This window comes from Lepisosteus oculatus, chromosome 10 (assembly GCF_040954835.1).
Source record: "Lepisosteus oculatus isolate fLepOcu1 chromosome 10, fLepOcu1.hap2, whole genome shotgun sequence".
NCBI lineage: Eukaryota > Metazoa > Chordata > Actinopteri > Semionotiformes > Lepisosteidae > Lepisosteus > Lepisosteus oculatus.
The window spans coordinates 15087068-15111985 of NC_090705.1; the positions used below are offsets into that span (position 1 = coordinate 15087068).

Sequence of the window (24918 nt, forward strand, 5' to 3'; positions counted from 1 at the left end):
GAAGCTTAATAGTGCCCAAGTTTTGTTTTTTTAATGGAACCCATGTTCATTGGCTGTATTGTGCCAAGTCTCCAATGAGTGAACCACCCATCCAAAGGCTGCTTCTTTCATGCTCTGCCACCAGATTATTGTAAACCATACCAAGCAGTTACTGCAGGACATGCTTGAATACCATACCTGACCGAAACCCAACACAAGCTCAGTCTGTATTCTATGAAGTTTTCTTAGATTTTGATTTTCACACATGATCATGTGTTATCAGCTACAATGTCCTAGATCTTATTTCAACTAAAATTTACAGTAAGATTCAGGTTAGGTAATTTACAAGTGTCACCTCCTTTTCTTAAAATATTACCTTATAACATTTAAGTCTTCTTAGGATTTCTACACCAAAAGTGTATGGGTGGTGTGATACTAGAACAGTTGTTTATAGTACTGAGATCCAAAATCTGAAAACATAAATATGACAGTATGTGAAAAGGCTAGCCCTAATTTATCAGTTCTTTGTTTAATATGCTGGATTGTATTAAGCATCAGTTCAACAGCTGGTTTAAATTCTGTGCTTGGGTGGGGAAAGTACCTTGGGCAATACTTTCTACTGTGATTGCAAGCGGTTACACTACTACTTCCAAGTGAAAAAAAAAGAACATTATACATTTGGAAGCGACAATGTATCTCAAACGTATACTCTTTATAAGGAAAGTAACATTACTCGTCTAATCTAGCCGCTTTTTACTGAGTGTGCAATTCCTTTAACGTCTTGTGAGATTCTTGGGGCAGCACACGGATCATTTCTAGCTATTTCAATGCTTTGGCTCTATTACAGACAGAGGTCTATGTGACTACACATAACTGGAAACATCTGGACCCAACACTGTACACATGCATATAATTATGTTGAAAGATGTATTTTTCCCGTTATTTTGGCGATTCGAAACCTGCACATTTAACTCTTTTCACTTCAAAATGCAGCCGCGAAGGAAAGCGTCCCCACTTGTCAATGTAATAGTTAACCATATACAGTATCTCCATATTTTTTAAAATGTTTGCACGTACCATGGAAATAAAAAAGGCGTTCACACCGTACCGAAGCAGCACAGAAATAACTTCTAGGCCTTAATTAAGAATATTTCATTCGGACGCAGTTTTAATTTACTAATCATATATTAGCTGTTTCACTAACCACTCTCAGGTGAAACATATCTTGAGGAAAGAATTCTTTAAGAGAATTGCCTTTCGGTAGCGATCTATCTCATACGCATACTTCCACTCTAGTCCATGGCTGTTACCATCAGAATACTTTAACCTATATAAAAGTGGATCATATCGACTGGGTTTAAAGATGCGGACACGAAATAAAAACTACGCACCTACCAAAGCGGTAACTCCCACAATTCTACTGCTGCCACTCCTCTATGCAGCACGTGCTTTTTCACAAACCTTGCCTCTCTCTTAGGGCCCCATAATATTGCCTGTTATTTTACTTTTAGATCGCATGCAATATGTGCAGTTTGAAATAGGTTTGTGCGTCCTTTTCTTTTCTAATTAAGTTTTAAGAAGTCTGAATATTCAGAACTTATTAAATGAAATATTCTTCATTGTGGGAAGCGGTTTTGAATCTGGCATTTTTGTGAACGGCCCGGTGTGTGGGGTCCTGAGTCAATGTGGTGTGCTTCAGCTTCTTACGTTTGTGTGTTTAGGATGGAAGGGCTGTAGTTTGTTTTGATCGTGTTTCATTTCAAATCTTAGTTTTCTGATACGTTTTTTGTGTCTTCTTTGCGTTTGTTACCATGATGCCCGGGGAGAATCACTCTCAAGCAGCAGGAATTGCTTCAGATGCAACAGCAGGAACTTGTCAGAACTGTAACGCTTTGCAGCAGGTAGGTAAATGGTATTTGTAGAATAGTAAATCTGCGGTGGTGTTATTTAAGCTTCTAATTGTACGTTTTATCAAAACTTTACCTTTGTTAATATAATCATATCAGCACAGATAACAAAATATTTTATTTATATAGCTAAATTATATTGGACCTCAAGTATTTTTAAATTAATGTTCATCTTGAACTATCAAATGTATCAAGTGTTCATTCGAAATTTGATAACTCGTAACATTTTTCCCGTAAATTGGTTTTATTCTGTCAAGAGTGAATACCGAGATCATTTTTGCATTTACGGTTGCAGATATACTAAGCACCTAAGAAGATCTTGTCTTTGAAGTGTGATGATGCTAAGACATCTGTGGTCGTCCCAACTTATTGATAAAGAACTGGATGCACATTAAAAAGTGCTAAATACGAACTTCCACAAATATGTGAACTCCTTTTGCTATATTTTTACAAAGGAACTACCACACTGAATCAGGAGAATTTGTTGATCAGATGTGAGAAGCAGGAGTGTTGTTCAAATTGTTATCTAAAATATACGTTTTAGGTAAAAAAAAACATTCTTTAAAAGTTATGGGTGACCAATTTTCTTATCGCCGATTCGTTATATTTGTTGTTATAATAAATGAAACGATTTGTCATTGTGTGTGTGTGATCTAAGGATGACTGATCAGTGTTGCCTCTAAATCGGGTGTGTCAATCACGATTCGCGGCCAGGTCCCTGGGGAGGTTGCTGTCTTGACAAGCCTGCGTAGCACACACAAAGAAGGGACCCTTGGTGATGATGCTACAACTGTCTCGCACACACATCGCTCTCTGCAGGGTCCCTGCGTCTGGCCTATCAACGCGTTCTTGTTTGAAGACAAGGGCATGTCTTTGCATTAAATTGGTGGAAAAATTGATACGGCGAGACCTGTACACACATCCTGCAGACGTTGGGGCATCCTCAGTCACTAAACCACCATTGGCCTATCAGGAACTCAACGGGAGGGTTTTTATGATCTCAAAACGATATTTTGTGGTTGTATAGTGGTCTTGTAATCAGTGCAATGATGGTCTTGTCATCATGTTTTCCTAAAAAAAAAGAAAAATGTTAATTCTAATAATCCCCCTCTATGAATTGGCTTCATTACTCTGCTCTCCTCCCCACTGATAGCTGATGTGTGGTGAGCGTTCTGGCGCACTATGGCTGCCGTCACATCATCCAGGTGGATGCTGCACCTTGGTGGTGGTGGTGGTGGTGGAGGGGAGTCCCCATTACCTGTAAAGCGCTTTGAGTGGATTGTCCAGAAAAGTGCTATATAAGTGTAAGCAATTCATTAAATTAATTTGATTCCAGAGAAGTGAGGCTACTTATTTCTTCATAGAAGTGAAAGGAAAACTAACAGCTTTAATTTATAGAGTAGGGAGCTTTTGTCAAAGACCGGTAGCAATAATAATAGTGTATTTATTGCTCTTTGTGTATCACTGATATTTAGCAAATCGTATTTCACATTTTCTGTATTCCTTTTGTCATTCATTTCTTTAACTTTGCCTTTTGCTGTTTTTTTTTCTTAGTTGTAAACGCTAAACTGCAAACTGCTTTTTATTTAATACAGGGGCAGAGGGTCTTTACCAACGACACATATACTGTATATATACTCATCCTTTGAACTGTAATGCAAAATTTTGTTTAGAACAGTGAAATTCCCATTACTTTACATGTAACTTTCAGCCTGTTTCCAAAGTCTATAAAATAGCAATATTACTGTTACCTTAAGCAAACTGAATTGTCAAAAATAAGAACATGGTTGTGTGTTAAGATAATCAGCCTATTTATTTCAGTAGAGTAGTTAAGAGTGAATGTGAAAAATTGCAAACTGTTGAGCATTAGCACAGTGATATTAAGTTCACGGCAGTGCTAATGATTTTTAACTGCTCACTATTTTTAATCATTTGTAATACTTCAAGGTTTGAAGCAAGAGTTTTGTTTACAGTTGTGCATTTACTGCTGCTGGTTGCTGAACAAAATATCCCCATAATATTCCTTACCAAAGAACAGAGATTTGTGCAGTGTGCTGTGATCACAACTATGATATTTCAAGAAACTGCGGCTATTAATGCTGAAAAAAGATTTTGTACTAGGAGGATGCATGTTTAATTACCTTACTTGGGGGGTAAGGTTACATTAGCATTTTTGAAATGGCGGCGATATATCCTTGTAAAATGAACTCCAAAAATGAGAATCAGTACCAGTATGTAATACTATGTCGTGGCTTTTGGTAACTTATGGAATTGGTTGCTTGAAGAACATTTAAATCAAATATTGATCGCCATGAGAAATGAGTTTGACACCCTGGAGTGCTAGAAACTACATTTTATAACCAAGGAAATGTTTGGTTGCATTATAACCCTTAGTTATGGGTGATGTATTTTGGAATTAAGTATTTGCACTTGCATAGGTTCTTCAACATGTACTGCTAATACCCAGTCCAGTGGGTCACCATTGAGGAAAAACAAGCATGCAAGGTCTAAAGAAGGAACTTTTTCACATTGGCACAACTGGGCATGTAAAGAATAACCCAGAAAGGACACCATCCCTGCACCTACAGTTGTTGGCAATTTTATAGCAATGTGGATAAAATGTAGGCAGTTAATTCACAAACAGGGCCTACTTATACCACATTGAACTGGACATTTTAAAATGCATGTTGCTGTGTAATGGGGAACAATTTACAGGGTCTTCTAGTCTTTGTCATCAATGCTCCATATTCATTATACTTATTTTAAATATAATAATTAAGCTGGATAATGTATATAATTAGCATTATATAATACAAAGCACTCTATTATTATGTCCCATGTCCCCTTTACACCGAAGAAGAGCATTATGATTCTTGCTAGGTTGTCCCAGAAGAGCTAGTGCAGACTGGTAAAGGTCATTCAACAGAGTCATTTATATAGATTGGCTGCCTTGTAACTGTAAATTCTTCAGGGTTTATACATATGAAATAAACTAAGTAAAATGGGAGAGAATTTTGTGTTCAGTTTAGGTTTTAATAGAATTTTTAAACTATCCAAAATGGCAAAACCATTTCCCTTTTTAACTACAGGACTTCAGTCTAAGACATACCTGTAAATCAGTTGCTTGTATGGGTCAGGAAGAAGCATTAAATGTAACTTCAATGTCTACAAGTTCGAATATTATACTTGCAACAATTTAATATTTTGTTTGATCTCTTGTTCCAGAATCTGAATGAATATGTGGCAACACTGCTGGCTTTGAAGCAAAAGATAATTGACACTGAGTAAGCAAGTTTTTTTTTCATTTTTTCTTAATATCGGTTTGATTTTATATTTGTGTCTTTACTGTAATACAATATGGTGAAAGAAGTAAACCTTTAATGAACAAGGACATAAAAACTGTATCAAAGACGCTTTTGTACAGATCCCATTATAACTGCTTGTAGTATAAAATATGCTTGTCACAATTCAAATATGCTTATCATTTTTCTTCATTGATGGTGTACTGAAAAGTGCTGCAACAGTGGACTGCCTGATTTGGCTTCAGATGTCAGACAGTTGTTTGGGCTATGCAACATTCAGTGCCAAAAGATGTGCCTGTGCTCTCAGTGTGCTGCAATGTAGAGTACATTCTTTTCAGAGAGATTCAACATGCCTTAGTTCCAATTACACCCTCTTCTCTGAACAGCAGGAAAATCTTGTTTTTATTATTCCATTGAAAGAAGAATCACATTGCACGACAGTGTAACCTGTTTCTAATGCCAAAACTGATGTACTGATGAAGAATAATAAATTACTTCATTCTGAATACATTTTTTTGCTCAAGATAGTATTGCGTTGCTATCATTGTATTTCTGTAAGAATGATTCTTCACTTCTTTTTCATCTGTGTCTTTTCTTTTTTATATCCTGTGTTTCCAATAAACCTAACCCACTGTTACAGAGTCTTCTGAAAGGTATTGCAAGGCTTTCTGCCCTCCCAATACAAGAGTCTCTGTCTCACAAAACATTTAATGATTCTAGCTGCAGTACATTAGGACTCTTTATTTCAAACAATTTAGAACAACTCTTTTGTCTGATAACAATTTCTGAATTCTAGTACTATGTTGGAAACTTCAGTGACATTGAGAATGTAAATGTAAAAATACCATCATATATAACATTTTAAATTTGTTTCTCAATTTTCTTTTCCAGTCATCTGCTTATGGAATATCAAGAAAAATGTGATGATATCCTTTTCTGAATTTCAGTTGATCTTGAATGACTGTTGTTTTAACATGTTTAAAATAAAAATAAAACAGAATGTAAGTTCAGCAGAGAAGTCTTTTTCTAAAAACAGAGACTACAATGCAAATGGGAATAAATACTATTCTCACATTTGACTCATAATGTTTCTGTTTGAATTGCAAAATCATAAGGTAAGGTATTGTGCTACTGTGCTGTAAGAGATGAGAAAGTTTCTCATCTCTTGAAGATGACAGAATTCTTTTTGAAAATGTTTCCATCTTTGTCGGATTTTCTTTAATAACTTAGTACAGCTCCAGAAAGCTCAAAGGTAAGTTCAGAAGCTGTTAAAATTGTTTGCCCTTGTTTAATATCTGTATTATATCTGTTGATATTTTAATATTTTGCATACATTTTTATAAGTGGTCTGTATTTCAAATAGTTCTGCACTAATTTATGAAGCTGAGTAAATATTGAGTATTTTTGTCAGTGGTTCTGCTTCTTCAGAGTTTACTAAAAGTGTATTGTATAAAAATAGCTGAGATGTTCTAGAAAAGTAACTTTAGAAATATGCTGTCAATGTTTACACACCCTGTGTTTTTTGACCTAACATTTTGATTTTATGGTTTTTCTTTAGGGAGACTAGCTCTCTCCATCATCAACTAGATGAATTGTTCTTGAAATTGACACCACTGGAAAAGCAAAATGAGGAATTTGAGGCAATGAAGTCTGAATTAGAAGAGAAGAGGGTATGTATCACACACAAATGGTCTTATAGCATTTTATTGGATATTTCATCGATGACCTGAATTATTAAATCATGATCTAAAGTCAAAAGAAAATTTTACTCTGTAGTAGATCATTATCAAATTAATACTGAAGTTTAAACACTTCTAAAGTTGCATGAATTTCCTTAATTGGATCTCACATTACAATCTCTTGTTAGAGCTAAAATTTTATGTATGGAACTAAATTTTTTTTCCTATATAACCTCTCTTGTCATTACAGAGCTCCCTAAAACTCTGTCAGCAAACGCTCCTGGAATCTGAAAGCCTGAAAGAAGAGATCCGTAAAACAGAATCTGTGTAAGAATTCATTCTTACTTCAAATTGAAGCACTTTTTTCCACTTTTGCTTTACAAATAATTACTTTCTCTTCTAATTTTAGAAAGAAGCAACTTGAAGATAAAGTGAAGAAACTTGAAGGTAAATAACCAGCTGTTCCTTATGTAATCCATTGATTTTTATCATGTGTTCAAGCATTTGCTAAAACTGTTACACCTTGGCAGGCTCAGTCATTCTGAACCAAACACTGAATGCATAATTTCATAAGCAGTCTCAGGTTTATTAGACTTTTATTAAAACAATCAACTATAATACCGTTTTGAGAGGTAGGGTGCTTTTAAGAGGTAGGTGGTCAAAATTAGTTATCATCTAAATGGTTTTCTTATTCATCTGTTTCGGAGTCTGATTAATGCTTATATTGTTCCAAAATTATTAAAAAACCTCAACAGTAATACCTGTGTCTAATGTTTTTGGAGCAACACGTTTTTACAAGATTTTAGCCCAGTTGCAATCACTCCAATTTTGGCTTAGTTCATGGAAAGCATGGTTAGCAACCACCTTGCATCTATAAGGGACCAGCTTGATCCCTTACAGTTTGCGTATAGGGCACTGAGAATGCTGCTCTCACTCTAGTTCATGAAATAACAAGGTGGCTTCAAAAGCCAAATGCCTTTGTTTGCACTCTTTTTATTGATTTCGGCTCAGCTTTTAACACAAATTTACATTCTTTTAGGAAGACCTCTTATGCTTAATGTGAATGCCAGGGTTATTCTTTGAATTAAAGATTTTCTTACGGATCATCCTCAGAGGGTCTTGTTAAATGGAAACTGCTCAGATGAATTGGTTTTATGTACAGGGGCAGCTCATGGCAGTGTCTTGTCATTGTTGCTTTTTTTAGTCTATAAAAATGAGGGGACTCTTTATAGTGCAAATGTTAAACTGATTAAAAAATGGCTCTCTTTGGCCTTCTGGTGAAAGATAATCCCTCAAATAAGAATGTATATTTCAATCAGTGCAGACGTTTTCTTGAATAGTAAGGGAAGGTGAAAAGCCACAAAAACAGCTGGGGGACATTTTTTATAGTGAGGTGAATAGAATGGCAAAAAGTTAAAGATGCCTCCCATCCCCTCAATTCTCATTTAGAGATGTTTCCATCTGGCCAACATTTCAGGTTCTCTAGAGCTGTTCGAAATGTGCATAAAAGGTTCTTTAACCCATACTCCAAACAAGTACCGAATGCAAGTTGTTAATGATATTTTCTTTGTTTGTGCCGGGTATTTACATTGTGATCAGTTTGATTTTACCTTTAAATATATGCTTTTCCATGTGTGATATGTTGTTCTGTTGTTGTGTATTTTAATTAATTGTATTATTTGTAATGGGGGAAACCTAAGAAATGTCCACGTTTAGTGGACAATAAAGTTAATCTAAATTAAGAATCTGTTTCGTACTGAAAAACAAACAAGCAAACAGTGTTTTGTTTCCAGAGCTCACTAGCACTGGTATTAACTTTTTCTTCTTCTCAAAGATGCAGGAGAGAAACAGGGACAAGAGTTAAAGCAGCTAAAGATGGAAAAGAACATGCTGGAGAAAGAGTTGGACAAGACTCAGGTTAGAGTTAGACTAATGATGAAACTGTATTTGTTCTGAATGTATCCAGTATATACATGTTTAATTGTGGAATATAATATTTTGTTACAGAGCTCTCTAAAGCTCTGTCAGCAGATGCGTCTGGACTATGAAAACCAGAAAGAAGAGATCAGTAAAACGGAGTCTGTGTAAGAATTCATTTGTATTTCAAATTTAAGTACCTTTTTCCCCCCCTTCCACTTTACAAGTAAGTACTTCCTCTTCTAATTTCAGAAAGAAGCAACTTGAAGATAAAGTGAAGAAACTTGAAGGTCAGTACCCATTTTTTTTCCTTATGTCGTGCATTGATATCATGGTTTTGAGCATTTGCTGAAAATATTCCAACCCTGGGATGCTAGGTTATTCTGGAATGCAAATTGTCGTAATTACATTAATTAAGTTAGTATAGAGTTAAAAGAATTAAAAGGACAAAATAGAGGGTGCCATAGTGGTGCAGTGTTTAGCAGTGCTGCCTTGCAGCACTGGGGCCTAGGTTCAAGTCCTAGGCTGACATCTTATGTAGTCTCCAAATTTCCACATGTCCATTTGGGTTTTCTCCCACAGTTCGAAGACATACTAGTACTGTAGGTTAATGGCTTTTGGGATTTTAGGCTTTGTCTGCGTGTACCCAACGATGGACTGGCGTCCTGTCCAGGGTGTATCCTGCTTTGTGCTTGTTTTTTGCCAGGATAGTCTCTGGCTCCCCTGTGATACTGCATTCGATAAAGCAGTTCGAAAATGGATGAATGGAATAAAACAGAACCTAAGAATCCTTTTCTTACTTACAGAAGAACAATCAAAACATGATTTGTTTGCAAGGTCCGCTAACACTGGTGTTTTCTTACCCTTCAAAGAAACAAGAGCGAGTCAGAGCCAAGAGATAAAGCAGCTGAAAATGGAAAAGAACATGTTGGAGAAAGATTTGCAGAAGACTCAGGTCAGGGTCTAACTAACATTCTACGTATGTAATTACCTTTTGAATGCATTCAGTAAATGAATATTAAATTGCAAGAAGTATTATTTACTTTTTTACATCATGTAGATGATATTCTTAGTTCAGAGGCTATATAGAAGAGTCTTAGGAAGTAAGTTTTCTTTCTTGCTGCAGTGATCAGGTGAGGCGAAAACAGCAGTGACAGCTCTCAGCATACGGCAGTATGAGATGATGCAGTGTGTCCTGTAATATTAAAAATACATTTCATAGTCACTTTGATAAAGGTCATAAAGGTATTGTGTATTGTAGTTCTAAGGGCAGTACCAGGTATACCACTGCTAGGGATAGTAAAGTGGATCCCAGCGGACTTCATTGGATAAATCATTGGGTATGGGGACAGTTTAGACTTACCAGTCAAAACTGGGGCATCTGGCAAAAGCCCAAACACAGGAAGAGATGCAAACAAACCTACTGGCAAATCCTGTCCCAAATCCTGGAACTGAACAGTGAAGAAACAGTACTTACCACCATGCCTCCATATTTTTCAGTAATTGCATGATTTATTTAATTAATGCCATTTTTCTTTGCTTTACAGTTTAATCTTGAAAAACTGGAGGAAGAAAATAGGCAAAAAGGTATTTTAAGTTTTTTTTTCATGCTTTAATGAACTGCAAAATTGTGTTTACTTTAAGTTTAATCTTCTTTCTTTCCACAGATGTAAGGAGTGCATCAGTTCAAACAAATACACCAGAGGAAACGGGAGTAAAAATTGACCAAAGTAAGCAATGCTTATCGTTTTTGAAATTTGGAATAGACGTCTATAAAAATAGTTGGCAGAGATCTTTAAATTGCTAAGAAGTTCTTGAATTTCACCTAATGAAATTGTGAAGGGTTCTTTAAAGCCCTGGGAAATACTTCGTTTCTAACAAAGTAATTGCTAACACCTTTCAGAATCATGTTAATTAAAAGCTTGCCATCATAATTATTATTAATTAATAATTGCCTACACTTATATAGCGCTTTTCTGGACACTCCACTCAAAGCCCTTTACAGGTAATGGGGATCTCTTCCACCACCACCAATAAACATCATAAACAAACTTAGCAAAAGTATTCAGATCTTTGCACTGTTTGTATATTTTGGTACTTCAATGTTTTCAGTCATAACACTTTGAATTAACAATTAATATTTGCAATGCAGCCTACTCCACATAGTCAAAGCAAAAAAGGGAAGGTGTAAATAATTACTGTGAATGGGAAAAAATGGAAATGTCATGATCGCATAGTTTTCAGACCCTGTGCTGTTGTAAACTTAATTTACAACCCTTAAGTCACTTATTTATTTCAGTGTCTCCTGTTATTATTCTGAAATCATAAGAGCAGTGATATCTTTCATGACCTCTCTCTGTATTTTTCTCATGATCATGTCTACACCATCTATGCTGTCAAGCATTGGGATAACATTATGCTATGGGGCTGGTCCTCACCATCAGGGACTGAAAAGCTTGTTGTAGTGAGATGAAAATGGATGGAGCATAGTAGAGGCAAATACTAGAGGAAAACCTGTTTCAGTCTGCTGAAAAGGGAAAACTGAGGTGAAAATTCACCTTTCGGCATTTTGTCCAGAGTACAAGGCCGAAGCTTGTTGTTTGCACATCTAATTCCTGGATAGACTCGCACACAAGGCTTGACTGATTATGTGGATTCAGCTTGCATAGTTCATGGCACAGAAGCAGCTTCTTTTCCATTTCATAGCGTCGACTGTAAATTTTAACTTGGATAACCTTCTCCAAATATCAAATATCAATGGCTAGAACAAATGTTAACCACATATTCTGTGAAGGTTACACAGGTGGTGTAGTGGTTAGAGATAAAGGGCTTGTGAATATAGGGCTGTACACTTTATACAATATGCAGTACACCTTCTAAGCTTAACACCACCAGTTTGGACATAGGAAGAAGCATATTACTTTCTGCAGGTCTGCAGACTAGATATAACAAAAGTGCAAGAACAAGGAAGGAAGGACCATGTGAGCAAGAAATTGTGGTTTTGCAATCAATGAATGCGACGATTTCTGGAGAAAGTTATTACCCTTAGCTGTTGCTGTTGTCTGAGTTCGCCCATAAGATGTGTAAGACACAAAAATTTAACTTAAGCTTTAAACTTAAATAAGCTAAGCTAGGAAACAGTGTGCAAGATAAGAAAATAAATAAAAGAAAACTGTTTGAGGAAGGCTGCAAAGCAGATTGAAAATGGGTGATGCACAACTACAAAAATTTAAAATGGACGTTTTTCAGAAAATCTCCAAAGGAAACTAGCAAAATAGATGACAAAACAACTTGGACAGTTTCAGAAAGTGTTTCTGTGAAAAATTAAAGCATAAAAATACCCCATCCTTTAATCCTATGCTACGTATTAAACAAATTATGAAAGAGCATAGTTAACCGTTACAAAATACTAAATGTTATGGAGGGTTGTTTCACAGCTTTTAGCTTTAGGAAGCAAGCTTTAATTAAAATTAATGTCCTTGAAAACTACATTTTGGTCCATGGAAAAAATCCTGTTTATTACAATAACACTAGAAATTTACTCCCAATAAATTAAATATTACTTCATTGAATCATGAGGCATTTGTCAGTGTATCATAAAATCTGCTGCAAACCACCTCTTAACATTTCCTTGGGTTCTTTAGAGTCCAGACATGGGTGTTGAGTGCTTTTAATGCGACAGCTGTGATTCACACATCCTCATTCCATTAATGACCCCGTAACAGTTATAATACCGTCCCTTGGTCTTAAATGGAGCTTGGCATTTTTTTCAAACCCATCTTTCCCATTCACACTAATGATTTAAAACGGCACCATTGCTGGTACTAATGCTTTCATTTTCATGATTAAATGGGGCTTATGTGTAAATGATTTATTTTCCCTTTTAAACTTCTCCTTATTATTTCTGAATCTCCACTTCAAATCATTTAACGCTGTCAAGTATCACTTAAAATGAGCACCAACATATTAAGATCTGTTAAGTTCCAGATGAAATATTTTTTTTAAATGAATTTTCTTCAGTTTAGGCTTCATAACTGTCACCAACAGCAACCCATTTTATCATAGTTTGAAATGAAGAATACGAAATAGTGCCCATTTTACATGTTTTATCTGTGTCATGCTAAGTTTTACTACAGGCACTGTGTTGCATTAGTAAATAATAACGTGTCAAAGGATTTTGTAAGCACATACAGCTACTCTGATGTCCTGTATATTTCATATATATATATATGCAATTGTGGATGAAGTTCAAGATAATTCTAACAGTCAACTTCTACACGTGAAGACAAATGAAGCTTATTATCTATATGAACCAAACATCTGAAAATGTATATTTTTTTATTTCTTTGCATATAATTATGGAGCACCATAAACAAAAATAAACCTTTCTTCATGTAAATATTAAAACTCAGTAAATATGACTTACATTACTTAACAATTAAAAGTGAAAAATGTTATGTTTAATCCATAATGTAATCTTTTTTTATGTGTTTCAGCCAAAGTCAGGATGCTTTTACAAGAACTCTGGATGTGTTTAGAACCTTCCTCTCAGATATCACAATCTACAGACAGACAACATTTTCCATTTAAAGGTAATTTATTTTGAATGTATAAACAGCAAATGTTGACATGCTGCTTGATTGAGTTACCAGTTCCTTGACGTTTAGATTTAACATTCTTTTCAGCATGCTTTTTTTGCAATAGAATGAAACAAATGAATCCTTGGCCTCCTAGCTACTATATATATTATTAAGTTTGGAAAGGAGTTATGTGGTGCGAAAATTACTAAGTCGTTTTTTGGTTTGTTGCAGAGACAGGCTTACACAGGAGAACCAGCAATCCACATCCTTGTGTCCAGCCAACCTTGTCTAAAAGTCCTTTGAAGCATCAAAATCAGAACAACCAGCCACTCTTTCACAGAAGCCCATCAGAAGACCTTCAGTGTTATGAGCCAATTAGATTTCAAAGTAATAGTTCAAAGTCTCCTGTGTTACCTGTGCCTGAATCTGCAGGCACAATGCACAAAAAAGGAAAGCGTAAAAGAAAAAGGTACAGTGGGAAGTCAGAAGAGGATGTTCACATAGAGGCTGTTGTAAGTGAGGAATCTAAGGAACTAACTGTAAATGACAATGTGAATGAACAGCTTAAGTTTCTCTCAAATGAGGAAAAAGAACGTAGTCCACTAATCCGAGGTGATATTGAAGAAGTACTGGAGTGTTTCAAGCCTCTACCCCCAGTGCTATCTCCATTGAACCTTTCACTGCCTAATAGTGAGGTAAGGATATATTGGAAGCTATACTTCTTTATTTGCACTGCAAATGTTAATTTAGTTTAAAAAAAACATCATACCCAGACTGCCTAAGGACATATGATGTGAAAGAAAAGGAATGTTCACAATTTCATGTTTTGGACTTGAAACAGTATGTTCTTTCTCATAGATCCTACACTTGTATGATGGTCAGAAAAATAATTGATGATTGCAAAATGAAATGTTTCTGGTGTATATGAATATATATATGAATTTGTGTGTATTTTGTAGATGTCTGACTTTTTTATACTTTCTTGCAGGATTCCCTATTTGGATATATGTCCGATTCAAGCGATGAAGAGAAGGGAGTTCGATTTTGTGATGTAACTAAAGAGAAAGATAAAACACTTTCTGAGAAATCTGATCCCAGTTGTATAAAAGAATATTATGAGGGTGAGATACCTTCCAGTTTACCCAAATCTGGGCATGAGCACCCGACCCAGAATGCAGGCTTGTCTTTAGGAAATAACCTGACCGTCTCTCCTACTGTTCCTCAAATTTCTGATGAAACTGTACCTTGTGGTTCGTTGGACATATGTAATGAATATCACACATCAGGACATAAGGACAATGGCAGCAACTTGCTTTCCCCCGAGTGTCAGCAAATTAATACAGAAAACCTTACTTTCTCAGTCCCAACTGAAGAGACAAGATATCCAGAGGTTCCCTCACATAAAGAGGCATCTCAGTGCAGTGTCTTAGAAAATGAGGAGCCAAAACAAAACAATGGAAAATTAAACTCCTTGCAGTGTGAGAAAGATATTGTGGACGAATGCCCTGTGTCTCTTCCTGATTGTCTTGTTAAAGACTCTTTATCTGAAGAACATCTTAGCCCAAATGACACTGAAAACTCAAATACAGAATACATGGAGATAGAGCAAAGCAAACAAGAAGTAAGTGAAATGGATACAGAATGTTCTCTTGCTGGAGAGACAGAAATACATAAGAAACAGCCTTCTAGTCCATTGTGTACAGCTGAAAGAAAACTACAAGAAACGGATAAAACAGACATTGTTTGCTCAATCAGAGACGATAGGGAGGTATGCAGTGCACAAGATATGCTTTTCCAGACTGCTCCTGCAAATGCTGACTGCAAAGAAAAAGAAAGCACGGGATCCTGTTCAAGGGTTTCTGTAAAACTGCAAGAACATAGTGAAACAGAGGAACAGTTTACAAAATACAACACGACTGAACAGGAGCCTGAAAGTGAAACTGAACAAACAGTGTTAAAGGATTCAGCTGATGGGTCTTTACCAAAACATGAGAGCTTAGGAGAGCTGAATAGCTGTGAGGAAAGTTGTAAAAAAGTGAATTCAGAACATACTGAGGAGGAAAGGTTTGTAGACTATCTTAAAGTTCAAACTAGTGCATCAGATTCAACTAAAAACATAATATCCCCACAAAATAACTCAAGTTTATCTGACGATGAAATGGAACAAACCAAAAGAAAAATCACTGTTGATGTGATGGAGAACTGCCATGTCTTGCAAAAACGTGAAACGACAGAACCTTCTGTGAAACAAAATATTGACACATTAATAGAAAGTGCGCCATCATCTGACATTACGCAATGTGTGAAAGGTGAAATGATGTCTACAGACAAGGGAACTGTAGAAGGACCATTATGTGGCTTACCAGTAGATTCAGATAAAGGGCTTTGTGAATTTCAAGAAACTGAGTCAGAGAAAATTAGTGAATTGGACAGTAGTAAGCCTGAGTCACTTCAGCATGATGCTGAGTGCCCAAGAGGAACAGACAGAGGAGTACCTTTGGGAAGTGATTTGTCCATTTTGGATGAACATAGTTCAGCACAAAATCTTTTTAAAGATGCTGACAATGCAGATAAAGAGGCAATAAATCAAACTTGCAGTAATGGAAACCCTAATGTGAGTAAAAATGACATGTCTTCCGTGGAACAGAAAGTCAAAGATGAAAAAATAATGAAAGAAAGTAGATTAAATGATTCTTTGGAAGAGACAGATTCATCAGATGATCAAGAAGGTTGCATACTTCAAAGGAAAGTTAAGACAAGCCAGCGTGCTGAAAGCCATGATTCTAATGAAAAGGCAAACACTGTGCTTCATTCACATCAAGATTTCACAAAATTAGAGGATCCTCTTCCAGAAGATGTGAAAGTAACTTCTAATGAGTCTGAATCTCAGAGCATCTCTGTCATGTCCAAAAATACATTTCCCTCCTTAGGCGATAATTTTGACATTCAACAGTGTGTGTCAACTGGTGGAATAAACACAGATGTTCCCAAAGGAAACGAACAAGTAGATGAGAGTGAGCCAGAGTCCACTTTAAAAATATCTGGTAAATGCTTATTTGATAATGATATTAAAACTTCAAATGATTGTGAGGTGACAGGGGATGAAAAGGACTTGAATGAAAGCAAAGGTGGTCTTGCTAACATTTTACTTGAATCAAGGAATATTACGGAAGAAAATAATCTGAGTTCTGGAATTCCCAAACTTCCCTCACAATCAGTATTAGAAAGTGAATCGGATACCCATCACGGATACGAGAAATGTAATGAAAGTGCTTTGTGTAAAGTGACTGAAGCAGTGTTTGTTAATGCACCTGAGTGTATTAACAGAAATGGAGAAATTGCAAAACCTGAAGTATGTCCTCTGAGTGCTGTTAAGACTGTGACTTCTAATGATTCAGCAGTTCCTGATTGTACACGACCACAGCCTTTTTCTGCAGAAGATGGAGTAAAAAGAAAAATAATCCATGCAGATCCTCCAGCACAGGCTACTGCAGATACCCCTCTCTCACCAAAGCCTTCCCCAGAATCTATAAAGAAAGTTCGCTCCAAAATGGGCCCGCCTCTCCCTCCACTTCTGCAGCCACTACCTGCAACGCCTCCAGCATCCCGGAAACGTCTTTCCCCTTCAAAGTCCTCATCTAGCAGGTTGTTTTGTCCTTCACCAGTGGATGAACAGGTTTCTTCCGTGAAAGAAAAACCAGCAACTTCAATTACGTCGCCACTTTCAAATGAGCCAAATAACTCCCCATTCTGGGCTACGCCGTCCCCCTCAGATGTTTGTAAAAGCAGGGTGGTTTCCTCTCCATTGCAATTCTGCGCAACTACCCCAAAACATGCTCTTCCAGTGCCTGGCAGACTTCCTCCTTCAGCATTAGCATCTTCCACCTCCTCTAACTTGCCTCAGGAGAACTCTGTGAGAATCCTGGATTCTATGTATCCAGAACTCTCGGCCCGTGCAATAACTCTTAATATTCTGCGAGGGAATGTTTGTCTTAACAGAGGTATGCCTGGAACTGGAAATGCTGCACCCAGATCTGCCAATCAGATCTCTGGCTTTAAATCCATTAATTCATCAACAACTGCTTTTACCAAAACAGGAAAGGCTTGTGAATCGGAAGGCAGCAGTTTCCAGCACCCATCAGATAATTCCGAAATCTGTGATTCAGGTTTATTAGGTAAGCCTAAACAAGCAGGAAAAAGAGTTAGCGTACTTTTGCCAAGAAGTGCCAAAAGACTTCGGTTAGATAATGATTCACCAGTTCCTGAAAAGACTATTTTGCCTTTTCCATCTTGTGAGAATTCTACAGAGCTTCTTGATGGAGAGTCTAGATTACGTAACCAAGGTCAAAATTTACAGTCTGTTGAAAAGGAAGCAGATGTCAAAAAAATCCCATCACATAATCCACCCGAGGCAATATTAAATGCATTGAAGAAAATTGAAAACACCTGTTTTGATTTGCTACCTGTAATTAGAAGTCATATACACGTTGGAAAAATTCCTCAGGTACCAGTGCTGAGAGATGAAGAGCGTGAGGTCATTCACGGATTTTGTGTAGTGAACAAGGTCAGTATTTTTTATTATTTTTTAAACAGAACCCTGGAGCTTTGATTTAATATGACTCCACATCCTATGACACATAGGAGTATTGGTATACTCTGCAATATCGTGAAATATACTACTGTGTTAAGCATAGTCAGGGGTAAAAGCTATAAAAAGAAATACAGTGGTTCATTGCACAGAGTGTACGTCCTGTAAAAAGGAAGATAATTGATTCTTGTAATACAGGAACCAGTGTCCTATTTCATTGAGACCTCTTAAGCTTGATTATCTTCATGTTTTTAAATAAGACTAAATTTAAATGCTTTTGGAAGTACATCTGTGTTTGGAAATACAGCACCTGCAGTGCTGGGGAATGTAACAGTAATAAACTGTTACAAAGATTAGATTATATTTTACAAAGAAAACAAAATTGTCTGTTTACTGATAACAGGACAAAATAAACTTGTACATTAAAAATTGAATTGGTGAATGAGTGTAGAATTAAATGAAAGTAAGAAAAATATCTGCATGATTTTAATTTAACATACAGTACCTTTGTTGATTAACAAAATGGAAATTCAGTTTGTGTCTGTTTAATAATCTTTTATTTTGCCGCTCTAAACAGTTTCTAATACTTGGGTCATGTACTGATCTAGGTATAACTATATAAATTGCAGACCTTTGTATTCATAGTAAGAGGACACTTTACATTTACCAACAAATGTTTTATTCTGATTTTTCTCTTTTTTCAAAGCTTTCAGGATTCAAAAATGGAATATTTTGATTATATGGAAATATATTAGTTCTGAGCAATTAATATGTATTTTTATGTGTAATGTCCCCAAGAAAAAAAAACGTTTTTTGAATAGAAACCCTGAACTCAGCTTGAGAGGTTATCTTCAAGTTTTGAATCCCAAAAAGATTAAAATATTTCATGTAGATATTTATATTATTCTTTTCTAGTTTGTCTAGATTGTGTTAAAATTTAGATGTTTAGAAAAATAACTTATTTTCAAAATTTTAATTGAAGCACTTGGCAGAAGATTTGCTGTCCAGCATTCTTACGAAGATGAAATCTGAGAAGAACACTTTGGAGAGTAACCATCTTCAGGCCCTTTGTAGAGTTTATGTTGGAATTTGTCGGCAGCAGGGAGACTTGGAAAGAGCCCGTGTGTTTGCATACAGCATATTGAAAGAAGGTGAAATTTTGCTTTATAGACAAAATAACTGCAGAAGTTATTGGTAATGTAATTTCTGTATTTCATCTATAGGTACAATAAATAACCTGATGCTTAAATTGTACTCTCATTATATAAAACTTAACTAAGAGTTTATTCTGAGCTTTTATTATGTTAATCCTTCACATACTACAAAGTCTTGCACATCAAAAATGAGTTCCTTCAAGAATAGTTTAGCTTCCTGAAAAAATTCTGTCCAGTGTTCTCTGCATCAAGTGAAATGCCGTACTATAGCTATAGCATGTTATTGTCATGTTACCACATGTTCTGGTAAGGAAGTGGATTAACTCCGTTTACATATGAGATTTAAGAAAAAACAGACACATCCTCTTACCTTTTAAAGCAATACCTGTTGTTTGCTTACTCACTTTTCTTACCAACTTTACTTATTTACCTTATTGTATATACTTGCTTACTGACTTTACTTGTGTTGCTTGCTTTACTTTCTTAACTTACTGACTGAATTAAATTAGCTTACTTCCCCTTACTGTACTTGCTTACATTTCTTACTTTTTTTTACTTGACTCACTGGCTTACTTTAGTTCACTTGCTTACTTATTTTGCTTGCTTTCTTTACTTACCTTACGTACTTTACCGGCTTTACTTGCTTTACCTATTCGCTTGCTTACTTACTAACTTACTGAATACCTGACTGACTAACTATACTGAATTTTCTTTACTTGCTTGCTTTCTTTACTTTGATTACTTATTTTATTCACTTAACTTATTCTTACTTCACCTACCTTATTTACTTTGCCTACTGTACTTAATTTACTTATTCTTTACTTAGTGCATTTACTTGCTTAATTTCTTCACTTGCTTTCTTTACTTAACTAAACTTGCCGTATGACTGAATTACTATACTTAATTTGCTTTACTTATCTTAATTACTTTGCTTGCTTGTTTAACTTTTACTTACTTAACCTACTTTCTTCACTTGCTTAGCTTTCTTAACTTAACTATTTACTTAGTTTGATCACTGTACTTACCTCTACTTACTAATGTACGTACTGAATGACTAACGTACTGTACTAAATTTACTTTCCTTACTTAGCTTACTTGCTTACTTTACTAACCTCACTTTAACTGACTGACTTTACTTGCTTAGCTTACTATTAAGAGCTGATTGGGGAAATACAATGACGTTTGAAGATTTTTTTTAATGTGTTCAAACAGTACATTTTCTTTTAATTAACTTTGGGTAGTAGTATGGAAGGGTTTGTTGACAGAGTTTATATATTCAGTCCTTTCAAGCAGAGACATCACATCTGCTGTTCCCCAATCCAGGCAGCTGTGGGAGCATGAAGGGCATCTTGAAAGACAAGTACAAATCTGATATTCTCCATCAGTACATGTGGCATTTTTAAATCTCTCTCTCCTTATTTTTCCCTTTATTTACTTGAAGATGTGAAAATGTGTTCTTAAAATTGCAGTTTTTTTGTTCAGTAATCAACAGGCTTTAATGTCATAGTATTACATTATGAGTATAGTAGTATGTTATGAGGGTGAGCAGATTTTTGTATTTTTTTGGCATTACTTTACATTTTGATGTCAAACTGTTTTTACATGTAGATTTTCCAGATTCAGCCAAAATGATCTTGTTCATCACTGCAACCTGGAGCAATATCTTCTCCTTCCCGGGATTAATTAATAAATCAATACAGGCCCTGGCGAAGCAAAGAGCAGAAGGAGAAGTCCTACAGTGTTTAACAGCTTACCTGGGTTGGGAGAAGGTATGAAATTACTTCAATATATCCATTAGCTAATTTTTCCAAATGTCTTAATGAAGAATATTTATGTATTCTAGTCATATTTATGTGTCCGGTACCTCTAGTGAGAACTGAACAGTAGAGGGCGATATCACCAAAGAAATAAATTTACATTGTTGCAGGGCACGGTCAACTGAGAACAGTATATGCAGTCGTTATTAACATGAGGTTTGACTGTAGAGAATTTTATTATTTGAATGCAAAGAAATGTTTAGCCTTATTAATCTGATATTTATTTTTATTTGACATACGCCATCATTTTATTTATTTGTTTCTTTGGTAACTGCATTCACCAATTTTTAATCTGAATGTCACATTAATGTTATTTGTATATACTTTTATCACTTTTTTTTAGAGTCCTCCATGTGATATAATAAAGTTACTCTCAAGTACACTTATTGTTCTTCAAATGGGAGTCAATATGAAATTCCAGGATAACGAGCGACATGGGGAAGACTTGAGTCCTTGTGTTTGGGAGTATGTATTTGCACTTGAGTTGTTGTGCTCCCACCAAAACTGGACCTGGATACATGACATTTTTTTAAGGTGAATATGCATTTCAACCTGTTCTCCATTTTATTTCATCATTGTTATTTGTGTGTATATAAAATGTATAAAAATAGGGTAGAATTTTATATGTTTATATTTCAGAGTGAGGTGATCTTACTTCTGCACTAAGCCCTGTGTACCTGTGGAGGTACAAAGTCATCACTTCAGCTCCCATCTTGCCTAGATACAACTGCAGTCCCTGTTCAGTGATGGTCTTTTTACTGTAGTAATGCCACAGGATGGGTATTCTTATTTGAAAGGTTAATGTGTTCAGTGGTCTCTTCCATTACTGGAATACTGGCAGATGTGCTTTATCTATTACACATTCAAATGGATCATTAATAAATTGCATTGCTCCAGGGGGCACAGTTTTCATGATGCAGTTTGAATAAACCAGCTGAGCTCCCTGTATGTTTATATGAATACACACAAGTGCCTCCCGTCAGTGCATACAAAGGAGGCCTATTCTTTTAATGATTTACAGTGAAAATTTGTTATAAATCTATTTTAAATATAATGTTTTAGTTTTGTCTTGTGCTTGGTGTGCTTTCTTGCTTTTTTTCTGGATGTTCAGTCCAGTATATTTTTAAATGCAACCATGTGTTAACTTCAATTTAGAAAATAACTAAAATTAGTTATCAAAGGAAAGAAAGCACCCTGGGCCAATTTTCTTAGGAGCCATGATATGTGTGTATATCTAAATACGTTGTGGTTTGCTTTTTATTTATTTCATATACTTTCGTTCAGCAGGGAACTTTGGCCAATAATGGACAAATGGGTGAAACAAGGACCAGTAGTAAAACACATCCATGATATTACAGTAGCTGCTGTTCTGAGACTTATAGGTGAGTTTCCTTCTTATACAGTATCTACCTGTAGTTCCTGTAGTGAACATTTACACTGAATTTGGGTAGTATTTTCATTATTTCAGGGCATTTGGCCACTCGACTGAATTTGACTCCATTCCAAGATATAGTTGGGAGATGAAGCCTTAAAGGCAAGACATATAAAGTATGAGTTAATTATTTGATGGTGCATACAAGTAAATAAAATAAAATTCAATTCTTAATACTATGAGTTTTCTATATAATCAAGGAAAACGTAATTAGAGAATACTTCTGAGTTATGAATATGACTTCATCTTGTTGGATACTTTTAACTTTGAACAGGGTGATCCCTGTCATACTGGATTAGTCCACACATCAAGAAATAATGTTTCTTTGGCTCAGATGCTGCTTTTTTCATAGGGACGATGAAATAATTTCATACTTTTCAAAATAACCCTAAAGTGTGACATCAGTTGTAAAGTCCTGAAATAATAACAAGATTTCTTTTTCAGGTCGAGTGGGACAAATGGGCTTGAGACAGAGAGCTGTGGTTTCTGTAAAGAATGTTGCAAAAGTGATTAACACATTTTGCAGACATGCTAATGCAGAAGGTGAGAGTTTTATCCTTGTGATGGTTACTTGGAAAGTGTATAGACTAATAAAATCATGACGCAGATCAGATGCCATAACTGTCCTCCCTAGAGGATTTTTGTGCTTGTTTCTTCTGAAGATATTTGACAGTACTGTGAGGAAGGGACTGCTTATCAAGTCAGCAAGATAAACGTTTAAATGTCCACTTCATTTTGCTACTGTACATGAAGAATGTTTTTATAGTACTAACATACAGAAGGTAGAAGATCCTTTGTGGTTTGCTGCTGAAAATGTGGGTTTTATCATTTAACTTTGAGGGCAACACTTTGAACTTCAGATCATGAAATTGGCTATTGTAAATGGAGTCAAGGGAACACAAAAATTAGTATAAAACCTGGTAGGAGAGCTAAATCAGCCTTAAGTCTGCTCTAAGCTTGTGAGAGAAAATTGTTAGGTGTTGAATTTCCTCATGGTGCCAAAGTCACTCATGCTGAGCAGGACCTGGTGAAGACAGATGGAGACGATTTAGGATGAACTGCATCCTCTTCGGTTCAGTAACTCATCACACTTTTTTAAGTCTCAAGTTAAAATGTGAAACGTAAAACTAGAACTGAAGATGTGTTGCTTTTCAGCTGTGCGTGCTGAATGGCGTTCCCCTAAGAACCTGACTTGAATTGTTAAAGAGTTTGACACCTCGGATCCTATGTTTTACACCAGTACAGTTGATCAGACAATTTTGCTGTCACCATACATAAATCAGTGTGCTATGGTGGCTGTGCTGCAGTAATAAGAAATTAATATCTCTGGGTGTGTATTGATTGTGCTTGAACACAGGTGTTCCCTGGGGAGTGCAGTTGGCAGCAGTGTATGCTATTTATGACTTGGCTCCAAGCAATCCCAAAGAAGCCTTGGAAGCACTCGCCGCATGGAGAGAGGCAACCACTCGACCTGTCCCTCCTGCAGTTACCAGCTGTATTATGCAAATTGGCTTTATGTTGCGGCAGATGAAATAAAAGATGCTGTTTAATCACACTTGTGTAATGGACTAAGGCATCAGGCTTTGAATTTCTACAGTCATGCTGCAGATATGGGTTGAGTTTTTGGAAAGTAACAAAGCAAAGACAAGTTTTAAAGTTTAAATCTGTTGCATCTTTAAATATGCATTTAGTCTTTGTGCTTGGAACTGAGCCAGAATTATATGCTATACCAGTTTTACTGATTTTAGTGGAATTTATTTTTTTGTATGCCAGTCCTTTGTTTTCAGAAATGTTTTTATTTCATTTAAAAGTTTTATAAGTACTGTTAATGTTGATATTCACTAAAGCCATATTGTACATAAGTCAGTCATTGCTTCTTGTATATTAGACTAATTCATTTATATAGAAAGGAATTTCTTTGTGTAAACAATTCCTTTTATAATCCTCTAAAATGAAACGTCAGTAAATATTGTAAATGTTTGATAATGATATTCTAAAAAGACTTTGTACTTTTTTTGTATTAAAATGAAAAACGATGAATGTTTTTTTTCTTAATTCTGATTGACGTACTTATGGCATTCGTGACGTGCATTCAGAAATATTCTTTTTATGATCAACCATTGAAAAGCATTTACTGGTTAAAATGATCTAAAGAAAATAGCATAATTAATGTAATGAAAAACTAAATGCACACATGAAATGGAAAGGGATGTGCAGAAATTACTAAGAATACACAGCTTTCTTAAAATGGATAGATGTATGTAGTTTACATGTAGTATCCAGTGTGTTGTATACTTGTGTGTTTGTTACCATCTGTCCAGCTTTTACCAGTAGAGGGCAAAAATGTCATAATCATGAAGAAACAAGGAAGGAGGTTGATCTTCATTAGTTTATTTGGTTTAGAGGTATTGGAATTTTTTTTTGAATTATTTGTTGCAGATATTTTATGAAAACTCAGAATTACACAAAAGAAACGTTTGTTTTTCAGATACTGTCATGGATAATTCAAATATTCAAGGATTTGCAGCTACGATATAATTTACTTGATTTTTCCTGTTCTGTC

General features: G+C 35.6%; 1 protein-coding gene across 2 annotated transcripts; it reads left to right on the plus strand.

Annotated features, from left to right (window-relative positions):
• The first annotated feature begins 1639 nt into the window (after positions 1–1639).
• ice1 (KIAA0947-like (H. sapiens)) lies at positions 1640–24387 on the plus strand. Of its 2 annotated transcripts, none has more exons than XM_015357711.2 (22): positions 1640–1880; positions 5112–5170; positions 6080–6114; positions 6422–6440; positions 6747–6858; positions 7118–7194; positions 7277–7314; positions 8702–8784; positions 8875–8951; positions 9037–9074; positions 9657–9739; positions 10332–10371; positions 10452–10514; positions 13281–13376; positions 13596–14059; positions 14353–17928; positions 18935–19103; positions 20715–20875; positions 21267–21457; positions 22208–22305; positions 22800–22898; positions 23713–24387. In XM_015357711.2, exons 1-22 carry the CDS (start codon positions 1791–1793, stop codon positions 23889–23891), a joined length of 5847 nt encoding a protein of 1948 aa, XP_015213197.2. In that variant the 5' UTR covers positions 1640–1790; the 3' UTR covers positions 23892–24387. The 2 variants fall into 2 exon arrangements, with proteins under 2 accessions (XP_015213197.2, XP_015213198.2); XM_015357712.2 differs by having other exon boundaries at positions 22211–22305.
• The last annotated feature ends 531 nt before the right edge of the window (positions 24388–24918 follow it).

Bases quoted from the DNA above. Each gene is read 5' to 3' on its own strand.
- ice1 (XM_015357711.2), top strand. From the start codon at position 1,791: ATGATGCCCGGGGAGAATCACTCTCAAGCAGCAGGAATTGCTTCAGAT. The intron at 20,876-21,266 runs GTATGAAATTAC...ACTTTTTTTTAG, and splicing joins CTTACCTGGGTTGGGAGAAG to AGTCCTCCATGTGATATAAT. The intron at 21,458-22,207 runs GTGAATATGCAT...ACTTTCGTTCAG, and splicing joins ATACATGACATTTTTTTAAG to CAGGGAACTTTGGCCAATAA.